The sequence below is a fragment of the Carcharhinus amblyrhynchos genome, chromosome 4, assembly GCF_965287045.1.
Source record: "Carcharhinus amblyrhynchos chromosome 4, sCarAmb.v2.hapA, whole genome shotgun sequence".
Lineage (NCBI taxonomy): Eukaryota > Metazoa > Chordata > Chondrichthyes > Carcharhiniformes > Carcharhinidae > Carcharhinus > Carcharhinus amblyrhynchos.
Window position 1 is genome coordinate 78,798,780 of NC_137327.1, and position 24,192 is coordinate 78,822,971.

Genomic DNA, 24,192 nt, shown 5'->3' on the forward strand with positions numbered 1-24,192 from the left:
CCTCACAGTGCCAGGGACCCAGGTTCAATTCTGGCCTCGGGTCACTATCTTCATAGAATTTGCAGTTCCTCGCTGTGTCTGCAGGGGTTTCCTCTAGGTGCCCTGGTTTCCTCCCGCAGTCCAAAGATGTGCAGATTAGATTGATTGGCCATGCTGCATTGATCCTAGTGTCAGGGGGATTAGGAAGGTAAATGTATGGATTTACGGGAATAGGTCAGTATAGATTCGATAGGCTCCATCTGTACAGTACATTTATGATTAATCTACCAGCAGGAATGGTCCTCCAGGTCTAATGAGGAAAGCTGTAGCTGCCCCCTGCTCAGCTTCCCTTCCTCTCTTCCTAAACATGTGACTCTCCTGGAACTCCCTCTTCTAACTAGCTGAGTGACAGTGAGCCATAGCTCAGTCCCAGCAGATTGTCCTACCACCCTGCTGCCGTTCCACTTTGTTTTGGCTGACAGGGTGACAGGTACATAGATAGTGTTTGGGATCTAAAATCGCCACTATTATGGGGTTCAGCTGCCCGTCTTCTCTTACAGGCACGTATTAGGAGGCAGTGACGTAGTGGTATTGTCGATAGACTAGTAATCCAGAGACCCAGGGTAATGCTCTGGAGACCCTGGTTCGAATCTCACCATTACAGATGTTGAAATTCAAATTCAATAAAAATCTGGAATTAAAAATCTACTGATGACCATGAAATTATGTCATTAAAAACCTATCTGGTTCACCAATGTCCTTTAAGGAAACCTACCGCCCTTATCTAGTCTGACCTGCACGTGACTCCAGAGCCACAGCAATATGGTTGACTCTTAAATACCCTCAGGGATGGGCAATAAATGCTGGCCCAGTCAGTGATGCCCACATCCCATGAATGAATTAAAAAAACGTGTACTAGCTCTTTGATCAGGCATACTGAATGTACAAAATTGGGTTCTTCTGTCTCTCCACAGATACTGCCAGACCTGCTGAGTTCTTCCAACATTTTCTGTTTTGATTTCAGATTTGCAGTATTTTGTTTGTGTCTTATCCTATTCTGTTTTCCCCAGGTGAATGGTGTCAATATCACCAGTGTGCCACACAGCTTTGCCATTGGTGTACTGCGGAGGCCCTGCTCTGTATCTCGGCTCACGGTGCTACAGGAGAGAGGCTTTGCCGTTCGGGGATCTTCACATGAGAGGAGCAGCAGCCACAAGCAGACTCTGAATGTAACTTTGCACAAGAGGGACAGAGGCGAGCCACTCGGCATTAAGCTCATTCGGAAGCCGGAAGAGCCTGGGGTGTTTATTCTGGATCTCCTGGCAGGTGGCTTGGCTGCTAGGGATGGAAAGCTGCGGAATAATGATAAAGTGCTCATGATTAATCAACAGGACCTCAAAAATGGAACGCCTGAAATTGCAGCCCAGATAATACAGGTAAAAACAGGGTTCCAGAACACTTGGGTTCAGAGCATTTGGGTTTTCAGGAATAGATCATTTAAGTTCAAACAAATTCATCGCCGCTTTACAAAGGTTAACTTCAATTACTCATACAATCCCTACAGGACAGAAGGAGGCCATCCAGCATATTGTTTCTGCACTGACAACATTCCCATCCAGGCCCAATCCCCGTAACCCCACGTGTTTACTCTGCTAATCTGCTTGATACTAAGGGGCAATTTAGCATGGCCAATCCACCTAACCTGTGCAGCTTTGGAGTGTGGGGGGAAAGCAGAGCACCCAGAGGATGCAGGCACAGGTAGAACGTGCAAACTCCACACAGACAGTGACCTGAGGCCAGGAATTGAACCCGGTTCCTGGCGCCATGAGGGAGCAGTGCTAACCACAGTGCCACCGTGCCACCCTTTCATGCCATATTTCCTGATGTTTTCTCACCCCTACTTTTTCCTCTCTTCTCTCTTAAACCTCCCCCCTCCGCGCCCTCACCATCATTTCTGCCACTGTTCCATTTCTCTGTCCCTTTCCTCCCCAGTCCCTCCTTTCTGTCTCATGAAACTTAATAGTTTACACCGATAACTTATCAGGGTGTGACTTTATAATTCTCCGGGTGAAATTTCCAGCTAGTTCATTTTGTTCCTAATTGACTCATTTCCCCCCTCAAGTTCCACTAAACCAATTGGATGGTTTGAGTTAACTCTTTTTTGCTCCCAGTTTATTCTAAAGGAGCCCCATGCTCAAGAGTCACTTCCAGAAATATTCCAAAACACTACTGAGTGGCGTGATCAAACGTTTTGGGCTCCTAGTTTGAGGAAAGACTAATGAAGGAATCCAGCAAAGGTTCACCAGACTGATTCTTGGAATGGCAGGACTGACATCTGCAGAGAGGCTGGATGGACTGGGCTTATACTCGCTGGAATTTAGAAGAATGAGAGGGGATCTCATAGAAAGATATAAAATCCTGATGGGACTACACAGGCTAGATTCAGAGAGAATGTTGAGGAAGTGCAGAACTAGGGTTCACAGTCTAAGAATAAGGGATAAGCCAGTCAGCACTGAGATGAGGAAGAACTTCTTCATTCAGAGGATTGTGAACCTGTGGCATTCTCTTCTACAGAAAGCTTTTGGGGCCAGTTCATAAGATATGCTCCAAGAGGGAGATGGACATGGCCCTCGTGGCTAAGGGAATCAAGAAGTATGGTGAGAAAACAGGAGTGGGATACTGAAAGTGCACATTGAGCCATGATCATGTTGAATGCTGGTACAAGCTCGATGGGCTGAATGGCCTACTCCTGCACCTATTTCTGTGTGAATCTGGATTTGTGGTCCCCTTTGGGGTGAAATTTTGATTTCACACATGTTATCCTGAACAGTTGCTGAGCATTTTCCCGTAAGATCAGAAAAATATACAACAGAATGAACGCATCAATCCTTTAAAGCAATAGGTCTAAAAATGTCAAGAATTTTACAGGCCTGTCTATATTCTGAGTGCCACTATATCAGAATTTTTCCCATCAGTGGAGGCGAAAGCAGCTCCCTTGGAGTTGTTTTCAGAAGCGAGTGGGTGCCACAGTGATTGGAGAGTGAATGTTGGATGGTTGAACTGCAATGCTTGTGATCAGTGCTATGCTCTGAATAGAGTAGGCAACAGGTCTTCTAATATGGTTAAAGCATATTTCTGTGGCTGCCAGAATTTTGCTGATTTAACAGGATGGAATTTTCCTGTCCATCACGGGAATCGTATTGGGTGGGACAGAACCACGCAGAGGTCCGCTGACCTCGGGCAGGATTTTCCAGTCTTTGGGCAAGCACAGCTGGAAAATCCCGCCCGGCAGCGTCTGTATAAGATGCTCAGCATGAACCTGATGCTGAGGTTCATCATCATCATCATCTGTGGTCCTCTCAATAATACTATCCTGTCAGAGAGGAGGGAAGAATCACTGAGGTGGATATCTTGCTGCAAGTGGATATCCACTTGAGAGCCCGAGAATAAAATAAAATTAGGGATCAATCCATGTGAAATAAATGAACCGATTGCTGCTCATCTCTTTTAGTCCAGTGAGGGAGATGTTAACTTTGCGATCCAGAGGTGCACTGAACAACAAAGCTTGGAAATTATTGATGAGGCTGGATCCAGCAACAGCAACTCCCCACGTCATCGCAGTAAATCACAGCAGCATCATTGCCGTCGGCGCTCTCACTACCAAAAGGTGAGTACAGTAATGTCATGATGGCAAATGACTATCATTTGTATGGGTTTTGTCAGAATCTTGTGCCCACTCCATTGATTGTTGAAAAGCACAGTAGTTAGCATTGCTGCCTCACAGTGCCAGGGACCTGGGTTTGATCTCAGCTTGGGTCACTGTCTATGCAGAGTTTGCACCTTCTCCCCATGTCTGTGTGGGTTCCCTCCAGGTGCTCGAGTTTCCTCCCACAGTCTGAATGATGTGCAGGTTAGGTGCATTGGCCATGCTAAATTCTGTCTGTGTACCCAAACAGGCGCTGGAGTGTGGTGACGAGGGGAATTTCGCAGTAATTTCATCACAGTGTGGAATCATAGAATCCCTCCAGTGCAAAAGGAGGCCACTCGGCCCATTGAGTTTGCACCGACCACAATCCCACTCAGGCTCTTTCCCCATTTACCCTAGCTAAACCTCTTGACGCTAAGGGGCAATTTAAGATGGTCGATCCACCTAACCCGCACATCTTTGGACTGTGGAAGGAAACTGCAGCACCCAGAGGAAACCCACATAGACACAGGGAGAACGTGCAAACTCCACATAAACCATGACGCAAGCTGGAAATCGAACCCAGGCCCTGACACTGTGAGGCAGCAGTGCTAACCACTGTGCCATCGTGCCACCCCTAATGTTAATGTGTTAATGTAAGCCTACTAGTGACACTAATAAATGAACTTTAAAAAGGTCATAAAAATTTGACAGGAGCGGAGCAGAATGTCCTTTTCAGAATGTGGGAAACTATGGAGAAATTGTTTGATCTTTAAATTCTTATTGAACTAAAAATCAGACCCTGATTCTTTTTACAATTTGAAGAGGGACTAGATGAGATTGTTGTAATTTAATTCTGATTTCTATATATTATTTCTCAGGCTTGGTCTGACTTTTAAAATAAAAACAATAGCGTAATTGTTAAAAAAAGAACCTTCATTATCCTTGTCAAGATGGAAATTGGGTGGTGTTTGAGTGCATGTTTTATTGATGCCAAAAGTGAAGATAGATCATAAAGTCCTATAGTACAGAAGGAGGCCTTTTAGCACATCGAGTCTGCACCAACCACAATCCCGCCTGGCTCGATCCTCATAACCCCATGTATTTACCCTAGCTAATCTGCCTGATACTGAGGGGCAATTTAGTATTGGTAATCCATCTAACTCAGACTGTGGGAGGAAACCGGAGCGCTTGGAGGACATACACAGACATGGGGAGAACATGCAGACTCCAACAGACAGTGACCCAAGACAAGAATTGAACCTGGATCCCTGGTGCAATGAGGCAGCAAAGCCACCGTGCCACCCATTACATTAAATGTAAACAACTTTGGAGTATGAAACTGAATTGAGGCTAGATAAAAGGTGATTGGTGTTAGGGAGCTGTGGCTTGAACCAAGACGTTGTGCCCCACACATTCTGGAGGATAATTTGGAAGATGATTACTGGTGATATGACTAACTATTTTCAGCTCAAGTGATGTGAGTCTGAATTTAAGTCTGTCCCTTTCAGCCACTCCCATCATTGCAAAATAAGTACAAACCACAATTTCATCTTCCCGTCAGGATGATTGAAACCAACGCACTAAGAAGTATATCTGCTTGTTGGCTCTGAATACCTGGCAAGTTGGGTCTAGTCGTGAGAAAATAGTACAGAGCACTGAAAAAGCTGGCAGCTTACAGTCAGTGATGGAGTTGCTTTGTTCTTTAATGATACCCCGAGGACGAAATGATTTCCTCCTGAGCCGTTCTGTCTCCGTTATGACAATGTCATATGGAGAAATAATGGAAAATGAGTGCATCTGGATTAACATGCCTGCTCTGGGATTTTGCTTTTAGTCTGTTATGTGAGTGAAAGCAGTTTGCTCCTAACTGTAACACGAGAAGCTCCCCCAGTTGTGTTCTATTCACTGCTTTATGTTTAGCTCTTAAAGCCTCCATGAAGCTTAGTGTCGCAATGCACTTTGATCTACTACTAGTGATCATGGTGAAAGGAAGCAGGCTCATGTCTCTGTTTTTCATGTGATGATTTCCCTGCCTGAAATGGGAGAAAACTGGGAACAAGGTCCATCATCCAGTCCTGTGCCTGGTGGTCAGTTGTTTGTGGCAGGTCTTAAGGCCTGGGAGTAAGTAACATCCTGGTCATTTCAGTGGAAAATGGGAATGATACATTTAATTTTTCCTCCTCCCCTTTAATTTGAGGGATGGTGAAAGAACTGCATGGATTACTAAACAATTGATAGCCAGTGAGGTTTGACCAATTACATTCTGGATTTGTAAGGAAGAGCTTTCATTCGAATTATGAAGTTTCATAGTATCCCTACAATGCAAAAGGAGGTCTTTCAGCCCATCGAGTCCCCACCGACCACAATCCCACCCAGGCCCTATTTCAGTAACCCCAAATATTCACCTTGCCAATCCCCCTGACTCTAAAGATCAATTTAGCATGGCCAATCAACCTAACCCACACATCTTTTGACTGTGGGAAGAAACCGGAGCACCTGGAGGAAACCCATGCGAACACGGGGAGAATGTACAAACTCCACACAGACAGTGACCCGAAGCCCAAATTGAAACTGGGTCCCTGGCGCTGTGAGACAACAGTGCTAACCACGGTGGCACCATGTCGTGCCGTTATTGGATGACATCCATAATTTCTTATCACTCCTTTTAGTTTCTTTTTAAAAGAAATCCCCAACAATGTATCGGAACTGCATATGACTATAATCTTTCAGTGGTTTTGATGTGTAAATAGGACCAAAAGATTATTTTTTAATATTATACCAGCCAATCACATAAGTTAAAAGTTTGTAGCTTTACTCTTTAATAATACTATTTCTCCAAAGGATCTATCACAGACTTCATTGTATCTGGAGAAGACAGTTCCAGTGAGAAAGGAGCCTCGTGAGTCTCTGGGAATAACTATTTCAGGCGGTCGTGAAAATAAATACAAGGTTCCGATCTATGTGACCAGCATCCAGCCTGTGGGCTGTCTCTACAGGGATGGCAGAATTAAAAAAGGTAAGAGTATACTTAGTTTTGGGTTACAATTCATTGACATAACATTATATGCCTAGACTGCAGTGTACCTGGTGCAGCATTATGGTACATTTTAAGATTTCAGGATACAGCAATGTATGTATGGCTATGCATAGCATCCGGAGGATTTGTATTGTTCATCATCTGCTCCATTTACTCACTGCCTAATTACTGTCTCCAGGCAGAATGTCATCCCTCAGTGTCTCTTCCTTTTATCCCTTCCTACCTCTTTGCTGAGATACAAGAGCTGTAGACAAAAGTCATAGGTAGAAGAAGGTAGATGAGGCACTCACTGAATGTTAAAATGGCAGCGCGGGCTTGTTGGGCCGAAGGGCCTGTTTCCTGTGCTGTGTTGTTCTTTGTTCTTTGTACTTTTCCACGAGTGGTGTTTTTTCTCCTGTACCGTGTGCAAATGATCATTCCTTTATGGGCAAATTTGAAACAGACATTGTCAACATTAACTGCAGTGTGTCGCAGTAGACTTCAAACCGGCGCTCAGCTGATGTATAAATAGCTGCACTTCCTTTAAATATTACAGGGCAGTTGTAGGAGTGTGGACTCAAGTTTAATTTACTGTCCATAATGTTAAAACGCAAGCCAATTCCAGCTTTTTTTAATCTAACACCTTACTAAACCAGCTAACTCTGCATAGAGCAGTGAACATTACCATCTCCAGGCAGACCATGAAATCATTGTCAATTGTCGAAAAAACCCATCTGGTTCACTAATGTCCTTTCGGGGAAGGAAATCTGCCATCCTTACCTGGTCTGGCTTACATGTGACTCCAGAGCCACAGCAATGTGGTTGACTCTCAACTGCCTCCAAGGACAACCTAGGGATCGGCAATAAAATGCTGGCCAGCCAGTGACGCCCATGTCCCACAAATGAATAAAACAGAACAAGGCAAGCATGACGCTAAGCCTCCTGCCACCTCTTACTTTAGTCTTTACTTGTCTTAGTCTGCTGCAGGGTTCGGTGATGCTCAAGGAACAGCACCTTACCTTTGTCATCAATACTCTACAACCTTCTGCACTGAACACTGAATTCAGGCTACTGAGTTGGATGCAGACTCTGAACAACCGCTGTTCCTGTTTGTTTCTCCCTGAACCTCTGCTTTTCTACATCATTCCTCCCTTCAAGATACAGCTTAAAGCTTAGCTCTTTCACCAAGATTTTGAACATCTGCCCTGTAGCTTGATGATAAATTTTGCTTTGTAACTCACTTGTAAAGTAGTTTGGAGCATTTTATGATGTTAATAATGCTTTAAAAATACAAATTGTTGTTGTCATCGAAAGGTTTCTTTCATATTTTCTGATTTGAACTCTAGTCAAAAATAGTCATTTTACTATGAATTGAAGCTGTCACAATATCACAGGGCAGTTATAAATCTCCTTTCCTACGTTTGTGAGTCCTTGAGTTATTTTTGGGCCGGGTTTCTGTGTAGGCGACTTGAGGGAATTGTGTAGCAAAGGAAGGAAAGATGTAATAAATTCGGATTTTCAGAAAGCTTGCATTCTGAGAGTAGTTCAGCTTGTCACAGTGCCTGGTTTCCACTTCCAAGGCCAATTGTACTGAAGAAATGAAAAACCGCCCATCTTCTTGTTACAATTAATATCTGTCGCAACTCATTTATTTATGTGACACGTCTCCAGTTTATGGAACTGGACTTCAAGGATGAGCCCAGGCTGGTGGCAACAATTGTTTTTTTGTTTGGAGTCAGGATTTTCCCAATGGAATTAAGATTCTGATCAGGGTCCCTGCACAAGTGGAACTCCTAAATTATCAATTGGGCAGCTTGCACACTTCCAGTGGAGAATGTATAAAAGTATTAGGGGTATAGATAGACTGGAATAAATCTTTTCCCCTTGGTGGAGGGGTCAATGACCGGGGGCATAGATTTAAGGTAAGAAGCAGGAAGTCTAGAGGGGATTGAGAAAAAAACATTTTTTAACCAAAGGGTGATGGGAGTCTGGAACTCGGTCCCCATGTCATGATGCCACAGTACACTACTGCTTCACAGTGCCAGGGACTTGGGTTCAGTTGCAGCCTCAATTAACTGTCTGTGCGGAATCTGCACATTCTCCCTGTATCCGCTTTGGTTTCCTCCTGGTTTCCTGTATGCTCCAAAGATGCGTGGGCTTGGTTGATAGTCCATGTTAAATTGCCCTTAGTGTCAGGGGACAAACAGGGTAAACATGTGGGGTTACGGTGATAGGGCCTAGGAGGGTGCAGGCTCAATGGGGTCAAATGGGCTCACTCTTCACTTCAGGGATTCCAAAGGATAATGGAGGCACCAGGACCCTCATAACATTAAAGAAGTATTTCAATGTGAAATTGTGATGCCAAGGTTTGTAAGGCTATAGGCCAAGTGCTGGAAGATGGGATTAAAGTACTTGGGTGGTTTGTCTTTGACCAGTGCAAATACAATGGGCCAAAGGGTCTTTTTCTGTGTTGGAAATGTCTATGACTATCAGGCATGACAGAGTATGACCTGAAATTGGTGTCCAAATCTTCAAAGTGCAGGTATGTTGAATTTTCATCCCCAAAATGATGCAGAGATATAATATATTTCTCAAACAGCACTTCACCGTAGCACTGTTGGTTTACTACCCACCACCAAAGCCTAGTGAACTTTAAAGACACTGGACAAAATGGTGGTTGACTGTTTGCCCTTTGATTCCTGCAACGTTGATTAATACTTGTGCCTCTATCAGAATTTGATTTGAAACAAACAGGCCACTCGTGAATTCCTTTTGTGTTTAATGTGACATCTAGTAAAGCTTTTCTTCTTCCCTGTTTTACTACACTCCCAGACAGCTGCTGTCTTTCCTGGACAATTCCACATTGTCCATCAGCTATCAGTGAATTGCTTTACTTTTATCACTTGTTATATTTGAACAACAAAGTTAGGGTTCCATGGATGTTTAGGCAAGAAGTGATGGGGCATAGAAACTAGGAAGGCTTCCAGCTGTGGTGCTGGGGGTGTTGCAATTGGTACCTACACCCCTGGGCTAAGGAAGTGAAACTCAGTCCGTTCCTGGCAACGTTTGGTAGAAAGATAGAGTAGGTTGAGCCAAAGGTGAATAATCCACTTGCTTTTGTGGAGTAATTTTAAACTGACCTGCCCAGCAGGAAACTGACGAGATCGGTTTGGGTGGAGTGAAAACAATTGAGCGCTTAGGTTAAAATCACTCGTTAGTGTGTTGGGACTGCACATGAATAGTGGCAAATTAGACAAGATGAACTTAACCATATCTGACACAAGAGAATGCTGATAGAAGACAAAGTTTGTAATAGTTTTTTCAGAATGAATGTCATCACCAATATTTAAGGTTCATACTTTCTGCTGCGTGGTATTAAAGTGGGTCAAATATTTTCTCTCATAGGAAACGTGCTGCTAAGCATAAATGGGGTGGACCTCACCCAGTTGAGTTATAATGAAGCGGTGTCTGTTCTGAAGTTGAACGCAGCCTCCTCTGCAGTGCTGCTGAGGGTTTTGGAATTTCCCAATATTGACATGTCATCAGCTGCAGAGGAGCCATCAGAGGCAGGCAAGGAGAATGATTATGATTGGTCCCCTCTGTGGGTCATGTGGCTTGGGTTACCAAGGTGAGGACTATTCTGTCAAAAAGTACTGTATGCATAGCTTTTTTTTATGGTTATAGTATTCCACAGATTGGAATATGAAAGAAACTCTCAATATTGGCGGCATGGTGGTTAGCACTGCCTTCTCACAGCGCCAGGGATCTGGGTTCAACTCCCAGCTTGGGTCACTGTCTGCGCAAAATCTGCATGTTCTCTCAGTGACTGCATGTGTTTCCGCCGGGTGCTCCAATTTCCTTCCACAGTCCGAACAACGTGCTGATTAGGTGCGTTGGCCATGTTAAATTCTCTCTGTACCCAAACAGGCACTGGAGTGTGGTGACCCCGGGATTTTCACAGTAACTTCATTGCAACCTTCAATCTATTTATGACACTCATAAATAAATTTTAAAAAATATCTAAGTACAACTAAGCTAAAATAAAGGTGTGAAGCTGTTTATTGATCAAGAACAAGTACTGATCTAGAATGTGTACACTAGGATTTAACCCATTGGGTAGAATTAAAAATCACCCCACGTGTTTTAAAAAGGTAGAAAAAAAAAGCAATGAGGAATATTATTTGATGCTATAAGGTCTCTGGCACCTTGGCCCTCCCAGTTTGATTACCGCATTTCTGATAACTGCCAAGTTATGTTTCGGAGCTAAAAATTTAACTGACTTCGAGGTCTGAAATCTTTTGAACACTAAACATAGTGACATAAGTGAGTTCACAGCTTTACTAAGATATGAAGGAGTAAATTTTTTTTAAAATTTTTAAAAATTTCGCGATATTGTTGACACCGGATTTTCACAGTAACTTCATTAAACTGTGGATGTAAGCCCACTTGTGACAATAAATAAACTTTACTATAAACAGACCTATTAACTTTATCTATAGGGGCTTATCCAACTCGGACGCTACACGATAAGAGATATGTGTCAAATATTTGACATTTAATTATTTGAGGTGTTGATCAAATGGGAAGATCCTTCTGATCCAGTGTGTGATCCGTGTGAACATTATTAAAATGATTTCTCTTAACATCCTGTTTTCTCCATTTGAAGTTACCTTCACTGTTGCAATGACATTACTCTGCATAAGAGTAATTCTGAAAGCTGGGGATTTAGCATCGTTGGCGGCTTTGAGGAAAGTCAAGACAACCAGCCTTTCTTTATCAAAACCATTGTACCTGGCACACCAGCATACTTTGATGGAAGACTAAAGTAAGTTGTATCAGTTTTGATTGCCCTGTGAGGAAATATTGAGTAGATGAGGCCTATTTTCCCTTGGAGTAAAGAAGAATGAGAGGCAATCCAGTTGAAATATAAGATTCTTAAGGGACTCTCTAGTTAAATATACTCAGGATAGTGGTTCTTAGGTTTTCAGGCACGAAGGGAATTAGGGACATGGAAATATTGTAAGAACACAAGAAATAGGGGCTGATTGATGCTGCTTCACCATTTATTACAATCATGAGCTTCAGTTCCACTTTCTATATCCCTCAATTTGTGGAGGCACCAAAAATCAGTCTATCTCAGCTTTAAATGTATTCGGTGATGGATTATCCATAACCCTCTGAGGTAGAGAGTTCTAGATTCACAGCCCTTTTTAATCAAATAAATACTTCTCATTTTTCCTCAATGATTGGCCCCTTATCCTGCGACTGTTCCCTCTAAGAAGGTGGAAGGCAGAAAATCAGCTTTGTTGAATGGCAGAGCAGGCTTTGAAGTCCATATGACCCACCTTACCTCCTATTATTTCCCATCAGAGTCAGTTCAGTGCTTGGCTGAAGTGAAAAGGGAAATAAGGGTACTGTGAGTCTAGTAATAATGTAGCAGAGGATTTCAGCAGCAATTACTTGGGAGATGGGTAATATTACAGAGATAGAGATAGACTGTCCTTGTGCTAGAATGACCATAAGACGTAAGAGCAGAATTTGTCCACTTGGCCCATCAAGTCTCTTCCACCATTCAATCATGGCTGATATTTTCCTCATCCCCATTCTCCTGCCTTTTCCCCATAGCCCCGATCTCCTTATTAATCAAGAACATTTAAAGACCACTCTCTGGCTGAAGAAATTTCTCATCTCTGTTTTAAAGGATTGTCCATTTAGCCTGAGGTTGTGCTTTCTGGTTCTGGTTTTTCCTACTAACAGAAACATCCTCTCCACGTCCAGTCTATCCAGGCCTTGCAGTATCCTGTAAGTTTCAATAAGATCCTCCCCTCATCCTTCTAAACTCCAATGAGTATAGATCCAGAGTCCTCAACTGTTCCTCATATGACGAGCTCTTGGTTCCAGGATCATTCTTGTGAACCTCCTCTGGACCATTTCCAAGGCCAGTGCTTCCTTCCTTAGATATAGGGCCCAAAACTGCTCATAGTGCTCCACATGGAGTCTGACCAGAGCCTTACACAGCCTCAGAAGTACACTGCTGCTCTTGTATTTTAGCCCTCTCGACATGAATGCTAGCATTACTTTTGCCTTCCTAACTGCTGACTGAACTGCATGTTAAGCTTAAGAGAATCTTGAACAAGGACTCCCAAGTCCTTTGTGTTTGATTTCCTAAGCATTTCCCATTTAGAAAATAGTCTGTGCTGCCATTCCTCCTCCCAAATTGCATAACCTCACACTTTTCACATTGTGTTCCATCTGCCACTTCGCCCACTCTCCTAACCTATCTCAGTCCTTCTGCAGCCCTCCTGCTTCCTCAATACTACCTGTCCTTCTAGAATTTGATAAGCAAAATTATTTCTTCTGATGGCAGAATCCAGACTAAGGGGATATAACTTCAAAAACTTAAGAATTAGGAATGTTAGCACTTTGAGAGAAGGGGAATGAAACACTCTTCCTCCACTCCTAGAAACAGCTATTATACCCAAGTCAAGAACTTGTGTGTCGGCACTGTGGGAAGAGTTTTAAATGAATATTTAGTCTCCATCTTACAAAGGAAAGGGAATGATGCAGATATAGTAATCCAAGAGGAACACAAAGATATTGGACATGATAATCATAGAGGAAGTATGTGAAGGGTTGGAATCCTTAAGTTTATAAGTTGCCAGGGCCAGATGGACTGTTTCCAAGTCTGCTGAAGTCAGGGAGGAGATAGCAGCTGCTCAGAATATTTTCCAATCCTCACTGGATTCGGGGAGATAGCGGAATACTTGAGAAATGCAAACATAATTTAAAAAAGGATCAAAAGAATTATTGGCCAGTTAGTCTGATATTGTTGGTGGGGAAATTAGTAGAAACAATCTTGAAAGATAGGATAAACTGTCACGTAGAAAGAAAGCAACTTGTCAGGGATGGTCAGCATGGACTTACTAAAGGAGGGTCTTAACTCAGAACTTAATCAACAATCCTTGTCAGTTCCTCAAAGAACTAAATTAAGGTCCTGCAGTGAATGTTGTGTACATGGATTTTGGCATGACATTTGACAAGATCCCACATGGCAGATTGGTCAAAAATGTAAAAGCCCATGGGATACAGGGTAATGTGGCAAACTGGATCAGAAGTTAGTTTAGTAACAGGAAAAAAAGGGTAATGGTCAGTGGATGCCCTTGCAAATGGACAGTTGTTTTCAAGCGATATTCCAAAGGATTTGATGTTGGGACTCTTACTGTTTGTGTCATACGTTAACCATTTTGGATGTGAATGGCAGGTGGGGGCGGGGGGGAGGAGTGGAAAGGAGGTATGATTAGAAAATTTGCAGATGACATTGGCTAAATAGTGGGTAGTGTAGGGGATAGCTATAAATCTACTAAACTGAATTAACGGGTTGGTGGAGTGGGTGGTAAAGTGGCAGATGGATTTTAATAGAAAAGTGTGAAAGTAATGGATTTAGAAAGGTCAAACAGTTATAGGATACACAATAAATGGGAATATACTAAGCGTAAATTAAGTAAGAAATCTTGATATACAAATCCCTAACGTAGACAAGGTTGTAAAGGTGGCATAGAGAATGCTGTCCTTCATTGACAGCAGTATAGAATATAAAAGGATATAATATTGAAATTGTATGAAACACTTGTGAAGCCACAGCTGGAGTATTGAATGGAATTCTGGTCACCATTTAAAGGATGATTTACAAGAATGTTGCCAGGGCTCAAAATGTAATCATGAGGAGAGTTTGCCTAGCTTGGAGTTATTTTCTTTGGAACTGAGAAGGCTGAAGGATGACTTGATAGAGATGTACAAAATTTGACGAGAAGAGATAGTGTTCGAAATAAAATTGCTTCCTTTGGAGGAGAATTCTAGAACTGGGGACAATGATTGAAGGCAGTAAGTGTGGAGGGGATGTGAGGAAGATTCTTTTTACGCAGAGGGTAAGTGTCTGGAATTTGCTGCCCAAGTTCAGGCAGACATTCTAAATTCTTAAAGTATTTGGATCTCCCTCTTAATTGCTAAGATACCAGGTTATGAGCTGGGTGCAGGAAGGTGTGATTAGGAAGGGCATCTGGGTATCCTTGAGCTGGCATGACAAGATGAGCCTCCTTCTGTGCTGTAACTTTATGGTTCTAAGTAAACTGGGATTGGATATTAAGGATTGTAGACAAATGGAATTAAGGTGCAGATTAGTCATTACTCTACTCTAACTGGGTGGAATAGGTATGAAGAGCTGAGTGCCTGTTCCTGTATCTCCCTGGTTAATTTTTACAATGCTATTTATCACTAGGAATAATCCCTTCTCAAACTTCCGCTCCTATTTGTGACTTGAATGGAATAAAGTTATTTTCTCTGTCGCCTACAGATGCGGGGATGAGATTGTTGCTGTAAATGGAGTATCCATTGCGGGCATGAGCAATTCAGCTGTAATTCCAATGCTGAAGGAACAGAGGAACAGAGTCACGCTCACGGTTGTCTCCTGGCCAGGAAGTCACGTGTGAAAGTAAATTGACAAGACAATTGAAAAAGCCTTAATCTCACAACCAGTGGAGTACAACCATCACAGTCCACGGGCAAAGAGAGAAATACTAGAATACCAAAGTACATTTGTAAAACTAATCTTTTTGTCCCCACGCACAAACCTGTGATTTCACTTTTCTCCAACTTCAGTCTAAAGTAGTAATAGAGGCAATGAATGGATCATGGGAGGGAAGAAACATCAAAGAGCCACTTATCAAACTAGGAACTCCTGCATTCAACAAGCTTACAAATTGAATGAGTTATTTTTTCAGTCAAATAAATGAACTTTCCACACCAGGATGACATGGCTGAGCTGTACCCTATGTAGCTCTATACTGATAATTTAGACACACATACATATACTATTAAATATTTGTTTTACAACAGAATGTTAATCTTAATTATCAATACTGTCACATCAGGCTCCATATTCAGATTACACTTTTCTCACTACTGTTGTGGTAGTGAAATAAATCATGAAGTTAAAAACCAGTTTGATCTCCAATCTTATCAGTCTAATGGATACCACTTGCATTGCATTCACTCTAAGCAATTTGATTTTTTAGAAGACACTAATGAATGTTGCAACAAGTGAATGAATTAGTTCAAGCTTGATAGAATCAATATTGTTGAATAGGCAGTAAAATCATTGTTTTCTTGAAAGTACAAATGTGTATGATGTGGTCCTTCAGATTTTTGTAGTATAACATGTCTCCAGTTTACATCTCTGGGGGGAATATCAAATCTGATCTGTTTTTACACAAGTTTTATAAAAATGCAGATATGACTGGTATGAAACCTAAGATTTTCTTTGGCTCATTACTGCCTAAAAAGAGTTGTGAACCATAAGTATAAAATGTAGAAAATGTCTGATTTTATATAAAATCAGAATCTGCAATGTTGGAGTTGACAAAGTCTGGATTTAAATGTGCATTGAACATAAAGCTATATTTAGAAAAACAGTTTTAATATTTTTTGTTTTACAAGCACATTTTACAAAAAAGACGTGTAAATATGTAGAAAGGTGGATACAGGCTTCACATTGTACAGTTATACTGTGGCCTTCTTAAGCATTGTTGTCCGTTTAGTTGATTTTTTTTTTGAAGTTGCATTCACAGTAACTCCAACAGTAAAGAATCCAGAAGATCGGGGTTCATTGTTCATCATGAGTAGTATTCCTCGATGGAGGCAACCAAGTCAGCAGTTACTTATTCTTTTGTCTCTGTTCCCCCAGTCTCCGCAGTACCTTCATCCACAGCTTCTTTGTCCTCTTTGTTACGTTTATTTTTCTTGTGTTTGTGACGTCTGTGACTTTCTCCTTCCTCATTGTCGTGTTGTTTGCTGTGAACACAAATTAACAGTAAACCTTGTTGGCCACTGCAGCTACAAGAACTACTCAAATCCCAAAAGGGCACCAAATTTCCAGAATGGTCAAAGCCCTTACATAAATAAAATTATAGCACCCAAATCATTATGAAATTTCTAATTTAGTATGTCAATGGGTGGCACAATGGTTGGTTGGCAGGATTGTTTCAGTGCCAAAGACCTGGTTCAATTCTGGCCTTGGGTGACTGTCAGGATGGAATTTGCACATTCTCCACCAGGTGCTCTGGTTTCCTCCCACAGTCCAAAGATGTTTGGGTTGGGTTGACTGGCCATATTAAGTTGCCCCTTACTGTCAGGGGCATTAGCAGGGTAAATACATCAGGTTTTGGGGATAGGGCCTAGGTGTGATTGTTGTCGGTGCAGTCTTGATGGGTCAAATGGCTTCCTTCTACACTGCAAAGATCCTATGATTCAATGAAGTGTTATTTCTATCCAGTTAATTTAAGAACATAAGAACATAAGAAATAGGAGCAGGAGTAGGCCATCTAGCCCTTCGAGCCTGCCCCGCCATTCAATAAGATCATGGCTGATCCGTTGTGGCTCAGTTCCACTTTCCCACCCTCTCCCCATAACCCTTAATCCCCTCTCTTATCAAGAACCCATCAACCCGCTTCTTAAAAATATTTAGCGAGGCAGCCTCCACCACTTCAATGGGCAGAGAATTCCAGAGATTCACCACCCTTTGAGTGAAGAAGTTCCTCCTCAACTCCGTTCTAAACCGCCTCCCCTTTATCTTGAGGCTGTGCCCCCTAGTCCTACTGTCTTTTTTGAGCGGGCTCTGGTAAAATTAAAGTGCTCCTATGACTTTAACTAATTTAAAATCCTTCAAGTGCTCTGAGTTTGCCATCCAGCGAACTGGGAAAACCAAGCTAAAAACAACAGGTTGTTCAGCCAAATATAGATTGCTGTTGTTCAATGATCACTTGCCCAAAGTACTTTAATTATCTACAGAATCATCACCTTGAGGAGGAAAGAAGTTGAATGTAAAAGTAGGGAGGTCTTGCTGCGGCTGTATAGGGCATTGGTGAGGCCGCAGCTGGAGTACTGTGTGCAGCTTTGGGCGCTGTACTTACACAAGGATATTTTGGCCTTGGAGGGAGTGCAGAGGAGGTTTACTAGGCTGATGCCGGAGTTGAGGGGGTTGAGCTATGAGGAGAGGCTGAATAAATTAGGCTTGTACTCGTCAGAGTTTAGAAGAATGAGGGGAGATCTCATTGAGACGTATAAGATGATGAATGGGATAGATAGGATAGAGGTGGAGAGACTCTTCCCACTCAGAAAGGATAGTAGGACTAGGGGGCACAGCCTCAAGATAAAGGGGGGGCGGTTTAGAACGGAGTTGAGGAGGAACTTCTTCACTCAAAGGGTGGTGAATCTCTGGAATTCTCTGCCCATTGAAGTGGTGGAGGCTACCTCGCTAAATATTTTTAAGACGCGGGTTGATGGGTTTTTGATAAGAGAGGGGATTAAGGGTTATGGGGAGAGGGCGGGAATGTGGAACTGAGCCACGACAGATCAGCCATGATCTTATTGAATGGCGGGGCAGGCTCGAAGGGCTAGGTGGCCTACTCCTGCTCCTATTTCTTATGTTCTTATTAGTCACAAGTAGGCTTGCATTAACGCTGCAATGAAATTACTGTGAAAATCCAGTAGTCACCACACTCTGGCACCTGTTCAGGTACATGGAGGGAGAACTTAACATGATTAACACACCTAACCACCAAACCCACACAAACATGGGGAGAATGTACAATCTCTGCACAGACAGTGACCCAAGCCAGGAATTGAACCCAAGTGCTATGAAGCAGTAATGCTAACCACTGTGTCACCCCAATTAAAAAGTTAGTCTGCAAAACTATGGTTAATTTTGTGAATTACTGTCTCCTTTTGTCACATAGCGCCAATGCCATGCTCTAGCTAGTGTGGTGGTGACCACACAACTTTGTTGTAGAAGCAGCACAGTGGTTAGTACTGTTGTCTCACTGTGCCAGGGACCCAGATTCAAATCCCAGCTTGGGTCACTGTCTATGCAGAGACTGTATGTGCTCCCCATGTTTGTGTAAGTTTCCTCCCATAGTCCAAAGAGATATGGGCTAGGTGGATTAGCTATGCTATATTGCACCTTATAGTGTCAGGGGACTAGCTAGGCTAAATGCATGGAGCTATGGTGATAGAGACACTGGGATTGTGTTGGTGCAGACTTGATGGGGCCAATGGCCTCCTTCTGCACTACAGGATTCTAAGAGTATCTGGTAACCATTCAACATTTTTCACCTTCTTGGCTAAAATGAGCTGAAGGGACAGGAACCCACGTCACTTGCTGCTGAACCTGTACAGTTGGATGCAGTGAGGAGGGGAGTTAGTAAATAATATGTTGGCTGGCTCCAAAGCAGCTAATATTTTAATGCAGAAAAAAAATCACAGGCCAGGAACATATTCCACATTATTCTATGTTTTTTCATGAGAAAGTGATTTTCATTAAGCGTGATTTTTTTTTTAGGAACATTGCAGGAGTGCTAAATGAGGAATAGCTGTACCTCACTGACCTGTAAAGCACCTTGCATGTCCTGATGTGGTGGAAGGCGAGTATAAATTGAAGCTCTTTTACAAAGAAACTGCTCACATCATCAAACACTGCAGCAAATTATCAACTAGTGAGTTAATTATAAATAAAAATATAAAATGCTGGAACTACTCAGCAAATCAGGCAGCAACTTGGGAGAGAAACAACATTCTGAATTTCCATTGGAAGGAATGTAGAAAACGTAAGAGATTTTAAGCCAGTAGTAGGGGGCAGGAGGGACAAAAGGGAATATCCACGATAAAATCCCTACAGTGCAGGAGGCCACCATTTGGCCTATCAAGCCTTCACCAGCACTCTGACAGAACATCTTTATCTAGACCTTCCCTCTGCCCGATACCTGTAATCTCCCTAACCTACACATCTTAGGACACTAAGGGGCATCCGCTGACCTACGCATCTTTGGATCATGGGAAGAAACCAAAGCATGTAGAGAAAACCCACACAGGCACAGGGAGAATATACAAACTCAGCACAGTGGAGCTGGAATCAAAGCCATATCCCTGGCACTGAGGCAGCAGTGCTACCATGCCACCAGGGGAGGTTAACAAGATTTTGTGATGAAAAAGCCAAAGGAGAGTGGTAATGGGTGTAGTAAAGAAAAGGAAGATGTGCCCAGTTTAAATGTGAATGGCTACACAGCAACAATCTGAATTCAACAAGAAACAATAAATAAACTGGACAGGTTTATAGGATCTATTTCTACTGCCATCGCATGTTTGTGCATCTGATATTGATGTACATGAAATTCATTCTGCACTGAGATGGAAGAGGAGGAAAGATGGCCCTGACCTGATTTTCCTGTTCAAATCATTTTCACTCACTACCCCTCCATGCCTTAGAAACATAAAAACTAGAAGCAGGAGTAGTCATTTGGCCCTTCGAGCCTGCTCCAACATTCATTTTGATCATGGCTGATCATCAAATTCAATATTCTGTTCCCCCACTTCCTCATAATCCCTTGATCCCTAAGAGTTATATCTAATTTCTTACTGAAATCAGACAACACTTCAGCCTCAACTACATTCTGTGGTAGTGCATTTCACAGATTCACCACTCTGTGGGTGAAGTTTTTCATTACCTCAGTTCTAAAAGATTTACCTCATCCTCAAACTATGTTCTGGACTTCCCCACCACTGGCAACATTCTTTCCAAATCTAGCCTGTCTAACCTTGTTAGAATTTTCTAAGTTTTTACGAGATCCCTTCTCACTCTTCTAAACGCCAGTGAATATAATCCTAACCAACTTAGTGTCTTGTCATATGACAGCCTTTAGTACTAGAATAAGGCTGGTAAATCTCTGATGTACTTCCTCTACAGCAAGGACATCCTTCCCCAGATAAAGACACCAAAATTGCATACAATACTCCAGGTATGGCCTCACCAACACCCTATAAGACCAACAAATCATTTGCCTTCGTTACATCCTGCTACACTTGCACGCTTACATTCAGCAACTGATGCATGAGGACTCCAAAGTCTTGTTGAACTAACCCATCCCTGTTTACATTCTATTTTCCCTTTCATCCTATTAAATTGCATCTTTTTCTCCTTGACAGGTTCTGTTTTCTCTGGTGAGTGTTCCAAGATATTGTGAAGAGCATGATACAAGTGTTAACTGTTTTCAAACCACAATTAGACGTGAGTGGTACAGTGATTGGCACTGCGGCCTCACAGCACCAGGGACCCGGGTACGATTCTGGCCTTGGGTGACAGTCTGTGTGGAGTTTGCACATTCTCCCGCACTTCAAAGATGTGCAGGTTAGGTGGATTGGCCATGGTAAACGTGTAGGGTTACAGGGATAGGGCAGGTGGGACCTGGGAAAATGCTCTTTTGGAGAGTAGTGCAGACTCCTTCTGTACTGTATTCTACGAATCCAAGAAACAATCATTGGAAACTAGTGCAATGAAAACTCCAGTACCTGAACTGAGCTGTGCATTGTTGTCCCATTTAGCTGGTATGGTAGATAAGATGAAACATCAATACAAATAGATTTCAGGAAGTCTGGAAGATAAAATCAAATACATACCGTCTCGAGGACTTATGCTTGGAATCATCTTTGTCCTTGTGCCGTCGTTCCCTATGGCGATCTTCTCGGTCTCTACTGCGATCTCTGCTCCGATGATAGTCTCTGTCGTAGTTACGATCTCTGTTGGAAGAACAGAGTGCATTGAGTGAAGGCAAGCCATGCAAACATCTGTTTACACTTAGACAAATGATCTTAATTTCCCAATTTAGCCACGTCAAATTTTGTCGCAAACATTCCTGTGAAGCACCTTATTTTGTTTTATTATGCTAACGGAAATATATGCAGTTTGATTGCTAGCTTAGGCTGCTGTTTGAGAATTCATTTATGTTGAGCTTCAATTGCCAATTATTTGCTCATTCTGCAAAAAAAAAACGTCTTCCTGCAATGTGTTGCAGTAATTCACAAAATTGTCTATTCCCCCAATTTGGTGTCATCCACATATTTTGAAATTGCGTTTTTATTCTAAAATGCAAATCATTAAATGTAAACTGTGAAGAGCTGTAGTTCTAGCACCGATCCTTGTGGATTTTCTGGAATAACTACCCTTCACTCCCACTCTTCGCTTTCCGGCTTGAATTCAGCCAATAATCCATTCTACAACTTGGCTCTGAATTCTCATTCTTTTAACTTATTCATTAATCTATTAAGGGGCACCTTTTTGTAAACCTTTTGAAAATCCAGATAAATTACATCTGCTGTATTACCCATTTCTATCTTCACTATTTTTTCCTTCTCAAATTCAATAACGTTGATCATGCAAGAATTTCCCTTTTAAAATCCAAGTTCATTTCAGTATTATATTTTTCATTTCTAGATGTCTTTGTATTCCCCCCATTAGTAGGGGTTCCTTTATTTTCCCGACCGACAGTGTTAAGCTGACTTGTCTATAATTCTCTGGGCATTGTCCATCTCCTTAATTATAGGTATTACGTTATCCACCAGTGCTCTCACACTACACCATTTTCTAGTGGCACTACACTTTTTTAAAATATATGTGTAGAAATTCCTTTGCCCCCTCCAAGATTCTCTTAAAATACCTGCATGCAATCCACCTGGACCAAAAGATTTCATCGTCTGAGTTTGATTAGTTTAATTAATACATCCCCTTTTATTTTAGGCACACTGGCTGCCCATCATCTCATTGCTCATCTCATGATTCAAGATCAAACTATGGTAATATTATTTTACAGGTTCACAGTACAAGAGCTAAACAAATCTCATCTGTCTGGGCACTCAGAAATTTCCCTACAATTCTCAGTAGTTTCAGGATCAGGAAGACCCACAATCTCTATCATCTGGAAAGACAAGAACAACAGAGGCATGGGAACATTATCATCTGAAAGATTCCCCTCCAATTCACATGCCATCCCAAGTTGGTATTATGTCATTGTTTCTTCATGGTCACTGGATAAAAGCCTTGTAACTCCTCTTCTGCACAGCGCTGTTGGTGTATTTGCATCGACAGAGGAGTTAGAGGTGGACTGGAAAAGCTGACCTTGCCAGCAATGGCTGCGTCCTTCATTAAAGGACGTTTACAAAGTAGAAATTTCCCCCAACAATTAAAGCCAACCTTAACAGAAGCCCCAAATCATCGTGCCAGATATCTGCAACAGTAGCCTCCAGAGAGAAATACTGTTGGATAGATTTAATGCAGAATCAACACTATACTAGTTTAATATTTTATGTTTGTTGTTTTTAGTTCTTGCTCTTCAGGTTACTAGTAAATCAAGACAGCAGCCAAAAGAATTAACAAATAATGTTTCAGATGATTTCATCAATTTCCCTTTGGTATGTTAGTCATTTTGCTGGTAGTTGTTTGCTGACTAAATTTTCAACGTACCAGAGATCAAACAGCAATTGCCCCTGGATCAAGATCCATTTCAAAACACAAAACTTCCAGAGCTGGTTTGGAGTTCATTGCTCCTGGAGAGTTTCTTCCCAGTTTCAGTTCAATTTAATTGCTTTTCTGTCTTGCACCATTCATTTATACTTTCTCCTCAGATTTACTAATGAAGCTATCTTGGCAGACAGGCTGGCCTGGTTTTCAGCCTGGAGGCATGTGTTCTGACCGGTTGGGGAATGGGGTTGCTATTGAGAGGTTGGGAAAGTGGGAAGAACAGGTTTTGGAGAAGCACAGATACCTTGGAGGGTTTTGGGGTTGGAGGAGATTACTGAGATAAGGAGGAGCAAGGTCATGGAGGGTTAGCAGTCCTTAGAGTCTACATCCCCTGACTCCAGGACTAGGTAGATTTTGAAGGTCTCTGGATAGACAGGAAAGGTGGCACCTTGTGGTGGTTTGGGGGGGGGGGGGGGGGTGGGGATATGGTGTGAAGAGGCCTGCCCAAGGTCTGAACAGAGTTACTTTTTGGGCTTCTTTTATGCTGAGCTCCTCCCACCAACTCAAAAATTGAGGCAATGTGGAAAAAAAGCCCTTACGCGATCAATGATTGGTCACTTAAGAGGCTCAACTGCGGTTCTCAATGTGATATTAGAAGTTTTTAAAGAAAAACGCAAGAGTCATTAGTTAAATCAAGTATCAAAAAGAGTGGTAATTTAAGGTAAGGATCATTTTAATTTCTTTGCTATTAATATATAAATACAATAAATGTATTTTATTCACTATATATGCAAATTGTGTGTTCTATCAAAGACAATTGGCAATTTGCCAAGTATTCAATTTAAAAATGCCAATTTTGTGTCTTGCAATTTTAGATATTTTTCCAAAACAAGTCTAAGGGATACTTGTCTGGTTGACTCAACCTCTGTGCACAGGACAAGCCCCTCATGCTAGGAGTCAGACGAGAAAACACTTGTTGTACTCCCAGGATCCAGGATGAGGTAGCCAAAGGGATGCAAAATTGGCTTGATGACAGAAGACAGAGAATGGTTGTGGAGGATTGTTTTTTTTTTCAAACTGGAGGCCTGTAACCAATGGTGTGCCTCAGAGATCGGTGCTGGGTCCACTGTTATTTGTCATTTATATTAATGATTTGGATGAGAACATAGG

General features: G+C 42.1%; 2 protein-coding genes across 6 annotated transcripts in view; one reads left to right on the plus strand and one right to left on the minus strand.

Moving 5' to 3' along the window:
* lnx2b (ligand of numb-protein X 2b) overlaps positions 1 to 15,680 on the plus strand; it is a 69,357-nt gene extending 53,677 nt beyond the window's left edge. For all 4 annotated transcript variants that reach the window (XM_080187398.1, XM_080187396.1, XM_080187397.1 and 1 more), the window contains 6 exons: positions 1,050 to 1,415; positions 3,491 to 3,646; positions 6,509 to 6,683; positions 10,089 to 10,311; positions 11,350 to 11,508; positions 15,034 to 15,680. In XM_080187398.1, coding sequence (XP_080043524.1) covers positions 1,050 to 1,415; positions 3,491 to 3,646; positions 6,509 to 6,683; positions 10,089 to 10,311; positions 11,350 to 11,508; positions 15,034 to 15,169 — 1,215 coding nt within the window. In that variant the 3' untranslated portion in view covers positions 15,170 to 15,680. The remainder of the gene's footprint in view (positions 1 to 1,049; positions 1,416 to 3,490; positions 3,647 to 6,508; positions 6,684 to 10,088; positions 10,312 to 11,349; positions 11,509 to 15,033) is intronic.
* A 614-nt stretch (positions 15,681 to 16,294) lies between these two features.
* The window catches only part of LOC145342139 (pre-mRNA 3'-end-processing factor FIP1-like), a 53,483-nt gene continuing 45,585 nt past the window's right edge, over positions 16,295 to 24,192 (minus strand). For both annotated transcript variants that reach the window (XM_080187400.1, XM_080187401.1), the window contains exons 15-16: positions 21,186 to 21,305; positions 16,295 to 16,529 (exon numbers count right to left, since the gene is read on the minus strand). In XM_080187400.1, the coding sequence (XP_080043526.1) occupies positions 16,397 to 16,529; positions 21,186 to 21,305 (253 nt within the window). In that variant the 3' untranslated portion in view covers positions 16,295 to 16,396. The remainder of the gene's footprint in view (positions 16,530 to 21,185; positions 21,306 to 24,192) is intronic.